The following is a 10,768-nucleotide window of genomic DNA, read 5'->3' on the forward strand; positions in this document are numbered from 1 at the left end:
TGTGAGTTAGACAGAGATGGGAGATAGATACAAGGGGTGGTGTGTGGGGGGGGGGGGGGGGGATCGATTGAAAAACAAGGAGAGCGCATAGGGGAAAGGGAAGACTGGGAAGGAACATGACAGAGAGGAGGAGAGAGGGGAGGAGAGAAAGGCTGAAGCACCACTCCAAAAGCTGAAAGGAGCAAATGCAAGAGTGAAGGAGAAGTGAAAGAGGCAGGAGGAGAGCAGGAAGCGTGGTAAGAGAGCATGTGGGCAGAGAGGGATGGAGGAGGATGGGGAAGTGGAGGTCTGACCAGTGAGGGACAGAAGAAGAAGCGAAATGAGAAGAGAAAGCGAGAGAGAGAGAGAGAGAGAGAGAGAGAGAGAGAGAGGAAGTCTGGTGCTTTCCATTCACATGCCAAGTCATCAGATGGTGGTGTGTGTTCACACCCTGGAGATGTCGCAACCAAATGCCCCCCTTCAAATCACTGCTGCCGACAATAAGCAGCTGTTCTCGTGTCGGATGAGAGTTGGAACTAAGTCTTTCTGTCACAGAGGAAAATAATTCACAATGAGTGTCCCATAAAAAAAGAACAACATCATTATCTAAAAGATTTCACATCATCTGTTGTGTTTACATCCTCCTATCAGTGTGACCTGTTAAGCCCCTAAAACCACGATCAGGGGAATTAGATGCATTCAAACTTTGGTTTGCTGGAAATATTAAAGCACACAGAATGGTTTATCTTGTAACAGGAAGGGTTTTAATGATTTTAAAAGCCCCACGTAATGAATAATGGCTTTTAATAATAATACATTTTAGTAAGACAGTTACAGTGATTTGTTTTCCTTTGCAGCATAATTGATCTTATATGTAGAAAACAATGTTACAACAGGCTTGTCCCATCAGATATATGCATACCATTCGAAATAATGTCAAAAACACTCCATTTACCGATGTATTAATAGTTCCCATACGGTGGAGTACAATTATATATATATATATATTTATCCTTTATCCTTCATATTTATTATTACTGTTCCTGGTTTGTTTTTTTTGTTTTTTGTTCTTCGCACCAACTGCCAAGTTAAATTCCTTGTGCTGTTTTAAACTGTACTTGACAAATAAAAACCTTTCTGAATCTGATTCTGCTATGTAAACACACATATCTATCCATATATAGCTGTTATATCACTGCACACTTCTGGACTGAGACTTCAGATGTTGTTCCTGGAATCTGTTGGAGCCACTCTCCCAGTTTGGGGCTCACAGCCCTGGGTGCTCCTACTACCACGGGGACCACGTGGGCTTTGACCTCCAACATCTGCTCCAGTTGTTCTTTGAACCCATGGTACTTTTCCACTTTCTTGTGTTTCTTCTTGCGGATGTTGCAGTCTGCTGGTATCACCACATCTCTGACCACTGCCCTCTGCTGGTGTTTGTCAACCACCTCTATGTCCACTCGGTTAGCCTGCAGCTGTTTGTCAATCTGGAAGCTGAAGTCCCACAGGATCTTAGCCGTGTTGTTCTCAACCCCCTTTGGTGGTGAGTCCCATTGGGACTTGGGAGCTTCCAGTCTGTACTGGTTACAGATGTTCCTGTAGACTATCTCAGCCACTTGGTTGTGCGTTTCCATGTAAGCGGACACTGCCGGCCTCTTACACTCTGTCGCTATGTGCTGGACCATCTCAGAGGCTTGGCTCTCATTTGCTATGGTGGACCCAGGCCTCTATGGCTCTCAGTGCTTGTTCTTGTGCTTCTATCTGACGATGGTATGTTCTATGTAGTGGTTGCTCTCTTGATATTGCTTGCTCTCATACTACCATGTCCTTGTCTGGTGTTTGGCTGAGACAGTCACTGACCATGTTATCCTTTGGAGTTATCTCTCTAGTCCTCAGCCTCCATATGGGAACATATAACCTAGCCCCTCCCTACCTCACCATCACCAACCTCCTCCAACAACACTGTCCCACCCACCACCTCCGCTCTGCCTACGCCAACCTCCTCACACCCATTACCCGCACTAAGCACCGAACCTTGGGGGACCGAGCCTTTGCCGCTGCCGCCTCCACCCTCTGGAACTCACTCCCACAACCCATCAAGAACACAGACTCATTATAGAACTTTAAAACACTCCTGTTCAAACTTTCTTTTCCTTAACCTTTCTTTTACTTTCATTGTTATTTCTTTATTTTTCTGTATTCTGTAAAGTGGCTTTGAGTCCCCAAAAAGTGCGATATAAACTTGATGCATGATTGTTATTATTATATATCGACTGTGTGGTGGTTCGTATGAAAAACGTATATATTCAGGTACTAGATTCCAGGCTGCAGCCAGCTGTCCCTCCTCACAGGGGGTCGTCTTGCACACTGCACCATAAGACGTGCCCTAAGGGAACCCGGGTAACGTTTGGTTAGGTGAGAGAGAGCGAGACCCACTCACTCAGGCTACGCTGCTGCTGATTCATGAAACACACACACACACACACACACACACACACACAACCAGACAGAGAATCGTCTCCTCTCTCTTGCTTTCACTCACTCACGCTCCGGAGGGGAAAAGAAGACTCCATGCTAAGAAGTCGGCGATGACGGCCAGTAGATGCTAGATGCTGTCAGGCGGTGGTAATCTGACTGGATTACCAACCAGGTGGAAACATTCAGCCTATCTAATCCCTCGGCTCCATCCTTACCCACCACCTCCTCCACCCCAGTCTGCGCCTCCTCCTCCTCCTCCTTCTTCTTCTCTAGTCCATCCATCAATGTTTTCTATCCTGTCCCCTGTCTATTTCTAGCAATGCAGGGCATTTCTTCACCCTTAGCTTTAGACATAATAAACACCCTGTTCATTCACTCACTCACTAATGCCTCATACTTCTACCCAAACCACTGCCGTCTGTAGCTTCCCCTCCAAAATAAAATAATACACTATCTGGCATTCCAATGCAAGTTGTTTTTAGGTGAAGGTGTGTGCTGATTGGTGGGTTAAGGGGGTTGTGTCTCATCTGTGCCGATCAAAGCTTCTGTTGAAAGAAAACTTACAAGAGGCAGAAGATATACGACAGATCATGATGAATGTGCAGGGTGGCTACATGTAACACACATGCAGCGACAGCGATTCATGGTAAAGATAAGAATTCAACTGTAAGATCTTCGAGCTTGGCAAACAAGACTAAACCAGTCGAGATAAATGGAGAAATTATTAAAGGACAATAAAGGAAGTATTAAAACAAAAAAAAAATATGGAGAGAATGTTCTTATAAGAAGAGATTATTACAATGTAGTGTTACAAACACAAAACAACAAAAGAATGTTCCAAATCTGAATTTGTGTGAGAAGTCGTGTGTGTGTGTGTGTGTGTGTGTGTGTGTGTGTGTATATGCGTGTGTCCAAACACAACATGAACATAAACTCTTTCTGTTTTCATTACTAGGTCACACACTCACTCACGTACACAACCATGTAAACAAAAACCGTCTGCTGTCTGGGAAGTAACACACCTGTTCAATGACAAGCACTGCACCACGCCCTCCTTAATGCTGCACACCTGTGCTACTGCAGGCTAAACCTAACCCTAATCACACACACACACTCACGCACGCACGGGTAACCACACATTTGCACAACTACTGCCCAGGGGCGAACAGGGAAGGGGGGGATTGGGGGGGAGAAAGAAAGACAGACAGACACAAAGGCTTTCTCATTGCTCTTATCAGAAATCTAAACACCTGTGTGTCATGGTTTTATCAAATGGGGGGGGGGAGGGTTGATTCTTGTGGCGTTGGTATGCGTCTGTCATTCCATCGCCATGTCAAGTGTGACCATATTCAATCAGACGCCACGCTGATCTAAATAAGAGGCTCCGGCAAAATGATGGATTGCTGGTTTTCTCGGACGTGGTGAAAAAAAAAAAAAAAAAAAAAAAACAGGAAGAGAAAGAATTATTTTTGTAAGTGATACACTCGGTTTTGTTGGTGTGGGACTGTAAAAAAAAAGTGTGTCAGCTCTAAAAGTGTGTGCGTGTAAAAAAAAAAAGATCTGAAACAAAACCCTGTCATAACCCTCACTCCTGCCCCGCTCTGATGTGGCCTACTCCACATTATATCAACCCCCTGTGCCGAAGCCTTGGGCCAAGCACACAGCTCTCTGAATCTCTAAGGGGGGCAAGGACAAAGGTAAACCCCCATCCTAACCTCCCTGCAAACACACACACACACCCCAACCCCCAACCCAAAACAACAATCCTCTATGCCTATCATGTCAGTCAAAACCCCATAAGAGGCATGCATGGAGAGCTTGGATATCTAGAATCTCAATACAGTGTCATGCACCTTGAGACCCAGTGAGAGGCCCTCTTGAATATATTTCAATAGCATTATCACTCTGCATTGCTATGCCTATATTCCCTCACTTAAACATTACAGAATCGTTTTGAATTGGACCTTAATGCATGTCAGCCAGCAGTAACATCAGTGAAAGTGCTGTTTAAAAGGTCGCTTGTGTGTTTCTGTCAACAGTGTAGAAGAATATGTATATTTATTTATATTAAGCAACATCTATGTCATATATGCAACATGCATCTAATAATTTAGTTATATTAATTAACTTCAACAAGTATAACAAACTATAAAAGCATGAAATTGACAAAACCAACGCTCAATGACCTCCTACAATACACAAAGGTGAGGAGTTTCAAAATAAAATCACCTCAATGGGATACATGAGCCATTTTATTTACTATATATATATATATATATATATATATATATATCCATCCCCTGTTCTGAAATATAAGCAATTATTCAGTCATCGTCACAATAATACAAATTACACAATGATCCAAAAACGTCAATAAGAAATTATCATGCAGCCTAAATTAAATTTTTGTTTACTGGTAAAACTGTGAATAAATATATTTTTTAAAATCCCAAATAACTTTATATATGTTTTGTTTCTTTTAGAATTTTAAATACTATATTAGTTAACTTATTCTATACATGTTCAAATGACCATGACATAAATAATGATTTTTTTTTATTATTATCAATAATAATAATAATAATGCTGTTAATTTATGGCAGCTGCAAACCTTGCTTTACTGCATTTATGTAATCTACTACATCTGTTAAGAATTTGATATGAAGTATGTAGCATTTCTGCCACCATTACACAATTAGAGCTCTAATAATACAAATGGAATGAATAAAGCACGCTACACAAATGATTCAGTCATTTTAAATAAAAGTCTTAAACCAAAATCTAATAATTGTAATGTTTCATTTTAAATCGCTGCTAAAAATGTGGAAGTAATTATGTTTATGAAAGTTATAAATCTGTGTCTGTTTGCTGAACAGTATTTAGAGAGAGAGGCACCTTCACAATGGACCATATGTATTTAAATAAATAAAAAAAGAAATAAGTATATGTATAAGTATGTATACGTATGGACCAGATCACCTTCAGTAAACCATCACATTTCTTCTTTTAGTTTAGTGTGTTTACACTTATGAGGAACTATTCTCACACACACACACACTCACACTCTCACATACACACACACACTCACACACACACCTCCCCTATTGAGACAGGATACCAAAGCTACTTGTTAAATCTAATGCATGCACTGTCAACCCATTCGCACCCCGTCACGTCTCCGCTCAATATAGAAACCGGATTTTGTGGAATTACCCGCAGAGGCTCCCCTCCACCCCTCACCACAGTGACCCCCAGTTTGAAACCAGCATGAACCCCAACCCATCAGCAGCAGCACCAGTATACCGTCCTCCTGGAGCCAGTGCTTTGAGACTGGCTCAGCTAAAAGCTTTCATTCATATTTTAATGGGAAATATAAATGGGTAGAATTACCCAGTGGTAATTAATTAAATCCAATGACAACGATTATGTAGTTGATGAAACTATATAAATCTATAACAAGATTATGCTTTTGGAAAATAATCCCATGGTTGATCAAATCAAATAAATCTGCGGATTGCAATTTTAAAATTCCCAAAAGATTTAAAATCTGGGTATAAAGAAGTGAGCGGGGCCTGTGTTATGAATTTAAGTTGATCTAATGCACATGTGTCAAACTTAAGGCACGGGGGCTAAATCCGGCCCTCTAGAGCATCCAATCCGGACCGCAGGAGAAAGTACAAAATGACAGAGAAAACGTGAATTATTTGTGAATTACCAAATAATCCAGTTGTAGATATCTCAAATTCACTAACTCCACAATATTTTCAAGGGCTTGCATTTTTCCTTTGTTTATGTCACATGAATGCAGTTATTTTTAACTACAAATTGTGGGAAAAATCCACAATTTTCTACAAATCTTGGAATTTCTCACGAACAATTCCACAAAACTACACGAAAATGTATAACTATAAATATGTATAGAAATATATATAAAGAATTTTTTTTAAGTGAATTGAACTGATATTGAAAACTAGGGCACAATCATGTTAAAGTTGTTCTTATTTCCCCACCTTAAAAAATCTACGGCCCAGTTGATGTTTAACTGGTTTTTATTAGGCCCCTGAACTAAAATGAGTTTGACACCCCTGATCTAATTTGTGAAAAATGGCTCTGTTCCTTTATAGTTTTATATTCAGTTTTTTTTTATCACGAGGCTAAAAAGACACATTCTATTTATTTAAGTTATTCCAAATGTAGGCCTATAATAAATTCATGTGTCAGTTTGGTCTCAAACTAGTGCGTCTCCAAACGGCTGCGATTTGAAAAACACGCTCCAGATAAAAGAGAGCACAGGACATTTCTTAAAGCCGCGAATGTCATGCATTCATGGTGTTGAAAGAAAAGAAAGAAAGAGTTGCTTTGCATAGCGCTGACCTGAGTGCGGACCCATGGAGAGGTGGGATGAGTAGAACTTCCCGGGCTGGAAGTGTGCCGGGTGCTGCACGGAGCCGTGGCCGCCAGGCGCCATCCGAGACGCGGCGCTGTGAACCAAGGCGCTCCGCTCAGTCAGGAGGTGGTGGTGTGGAGGAGCAAAATCTCTGCTTTCCATCCCCGAAGAGAAACGGTAAATCCCAAATCCAGAGTTTAAAAAAAAAAAATGAAGAAGAAGAAGAAGAATCCGTAGGTACCGAAGGTTTCAGCCACCCAGAGGCGAATAATAATAATCCCCGTTTATTAACTTCGGGCTCCGCTCGCATTGAGTGGAGTTTTGGCTTTGGATACAAACTGAGTCCCCGTCATGTCCTACAAAAGAGAGCAGGACACAAGTCAAAGCGCTGGCAATCATCATCATCTCACACACCACACACACACACACACACACACACACACACACACACACACACACACACACACACACACACACACACACACACACACACACACACACACACACACACACGGTTACTATTCATGATTGGACAAACAAGTAGAAACCTTAATTATATTTATATATATATATATATATATATATATATATATATATAAAAAACGCCACGTTTATTTTATGTATTTTTTTAAAGCTCACATTTACTATACGATCATATATTTCACAAAGCCTGCATGTAAATGTAGAGTCCTTCTATCTTGTGGAGAAAAAAGGGAAAAAAAGTGACGTAACATCATCGATGGCCCCAGTAGATGACCTCCCTCCTCCTCATCCTCATCCTGTGACCACCACCACCACCACCACCACGATGCAAACAGAAGAGCTTTTTATCAGCATTAAGAATGGGAGATGAAGCACTTTGGCTCAGGTACAGATACAATGCTGCACACACAGAACAAGAGGTTACTGTGTTGGACGAAGAAGGAGAAACAAAAACAGAAAAGCTCTCGCTGAAAGAAGACTCAACAAGGTCCGCTCGATGGACCTCGGGGCTCTTCTGTTAAAATATTGAGAGAGAGAGCCATCTGCACCAGGGATTTACAGTCCGTATGGCGATGAGTCACACAGTGATGTCCTAAAGTTAGGACATTTATTTTTCACTATTTTAATAATTACTGTTTAGTAGACGCAATTTACTGTCATCTGAATAAAAATGAACGTCACAAAAACGCAACGCAAGTCTGCTATAGCGTTTAATAACCTAATTGTCTTAAATCTATATCTAAATCATTGTAAATCTCCTATAAAATAAATCCAACATTTTCCATTCCTCACACCAAATCAGCGTCAATGTGACTTTTTACAGTTTGTGCCACTGTAATCAGGATTAACATTAAAGGTGTTGCATCAATGAAAGCAACACCCCCCATTTCCTGACAATATAACGCAATGCATCATGTCCAGGCCTTTTATATGTTTTTTCTATCGTAATCACCAACACAGATGAAATCACATTTATTTCCCACTACAGAGGAAAGCAATAAACATTGAAATAGTCTATTATTGAGTTTCTATCATTTTGTTAGATACAGGCCTGACTGTGATGCACATATGGGGAGTCCATCCTTCAATGTATGGCACGTCCATGTATCGCACCTTCCAGAAAGGGAAGGGAGCAAAGAAAATAACAAATGATATTTAAACTACACGCACACGAGACTTGATGTTCTGGACTCCCATAACTTTTAGGAATGGTTTTCTGGGATAGCGATCGTTCAAAGTTCCCCATGCATGCTTCCTTCTTTCATAATTGTAGCTCACGCTGTCTTGATAGGGCTTTCCAAAATAAGTGTGCATATGAATAATTTAATTTTCTTTCTACTTTGAAGGAGATTTTAGCCTGGTCCAGTTTGGCCATGAAGGTTTAGGAAAATGAAGATGAGAAACAACAACAACAACAACAAAAATAGCTCTCTCTATAGCTGTGAGAAACAATGGCCCTTCTTCTATACGGGACATTAATCATAAACCACTCTGCTCTGACAGTTGTCTATACATTTTTACATTTTCACCTCATAAACACAAGTTCTGTGTGTTTACGTTGCGCGTCAACAGAGAAAGAGAGAGAGAGACACAGTTAGTAGCCATACTGGTTTTTAAATCCTGCGTAAAAGCGCACGGCGCGTAATAGTTGGAGAGGGAGAAAAAAAATGAGCATTTGGGTCGGCGTGTGTGTGTGTGTGTGTGTGTGTGTGTGTGTGCGTGTGTCCATAACACACACACCCGTCACTGTAAAGGGTCACACTATCGACAACCCCATACTAAAGTGTAAATTGCTATTGCAATTTACACTTCCGAAATTCGCATATCTATGTGACTAATTTGCTTTATTTTTTGGGGAGGGAGAGAGGGGGCAGACGTGCACAACAGTCACAAACGCACATTCCTTACTAATATAATGAGTATAAAAGCAGTAAAAAACCATAATACAGGATGTCGACTCATTGCCGGTGGAAATTTTGCTATAAAATAAAGTCACAACGCGTAACGTGTGCAGTAAATCCGGATATTCAGGTGGCGACTGCACAGCACAGGCAACCCCGGTTGAGAGGAAGACAACCCGGCGTCTGCGCAGCCCTCACACCGAGAGAGCACTACCGTCCTCCCCCTCTCCAGCACACACACACATACACACACACACACACAATGGGAAACTGACAAAAAAATATATATATAAAAAAATATCACTATTATTATTTTTTTTAACCAAACTATGTGTGAGAATGTAAGGATGGATACAACAGTCACACAAAATTAATTTGGCTGTGAATAGGGGTCAAAATAAATACATTAAAAATAATAATAATAATAATAATAATTGACAAACACACACACCACAGTTCAGCTTGGACAGGATGATACAGTTGGAATAAGCTAAACGCAACCTTTTTTTTCTAATTAAAAGACTAAAGCTTAAAGATCCACAGCGTTTCTGCTGCTGTAACGTGAATAATCTGCAAATGTAAATGATCTGGCTTTGAATGTGCAGCAAAGAAGAGCGAGCTAATCTAAAAATAAGAATAAGTCAAATCAGCATGAAACAAAATAAATAGGCTGGATGAAGAGACAAAGATGGTCAATGATAGAATATCCTCTTACTTACTGATAACTTATATCCACCGTGTAGCAGAATGGAAGGGGGAAAAAGTAGAAAATGTTCAAAGTGGAAAATCCAAGTCGCAGGGATGAAACATGTGGGATTGATTACATCCTATGCTGCTGCTGCTGCTGCCGCTGCCGCTGATGCAGACTGCGCTGCGCACTCTATGGAGGTATGGCAGGGACGCATCGTAGAAGTTCAGGCTTGTAGTGAATCGAGACTCGTTCATGCAGCCCGAGACTCAGACACGCCGAGAGGAGGGTGTGTGTGTGTGTGTGTGTGTGTGAGTGTGTGTGTGTGTGTGTGTGTGTGTGGAGAGAGGAGGTGGAGGGGGGCGCGTCACGGGCACGCTTTCACATTGTCGTTCTCAAACCGATAGGCCTGCGCGTCCACCCAACCTCATGCACGCGCACGCGCACACACACACGCACGCACACACACACACACACACACACACACACACACACACACACACACACACACACACACACACACACACACACACACACACACGTATGGAAACGCTACCCGCCCCCCTTTGACGGTAAACACGCACTGTCATTGGCGGGCTGGCCTCAGCCAATCAGGGAGCTGCTACAGCCGCTGAGCAAAACGGCGGGCGTTTGATTTGCAACCCTCTGCGCTGATGAGCGAGGATAGGATCGAGAGCAAAAAAAAAAAAAAAACCCGTCTGCGTTCGGTGTAATCCCACGGATATAAAGCTGAGCTAAAACCCTGCAATATTTTATTAATGCTCATTTGGTAAAATGCGCATTTATAGTGAACATACTAAAAAATAAACTGGCTGCGAAATTTATTCC

The 10,768-nt window shown here is 41.5% G+C and overlaps 1 protein-coding gene across 1 annotated transcript in view; it reads right to left on the minus strand.

Moving 5' to 3' along the window:
• The window catches only part of bahcc1b (BAH domain and coiled-coil containing 1b), a 57,079-nt gene extending 46,846 nt beyond the window's left edge, over positions 1-10,233 (minus strand). The window contains 2 exon segments of the mRNA XM_028475501.1: positions 6,835-7,203; positions 9,951-10,233. Coding sequence (XP_028331302.1) covers positions 6,835-7,009 — 175 coding nt within the window. The 5' untranslated portion in view covers positions 7,010-7,203; positions 9,951-10,233.
• Positions 10,234-10,768: the final 535 nt, after the last annotated feature.

This window comes from Gouania willdenowi, chromosome 19, assembly GCF_900634775.1.
Source record: "Gouania willdenowi chromosome 19, fGouWil2.1, whole genome shotgun sequence".
Classification (NCBI taxonomy): domain Eukaryota; kingdom Metazoa; phylum Chordata; class Actinopteri; order Blenniiformes; family Gobiesocidae; genus Gouania; species Gouania willdenowi.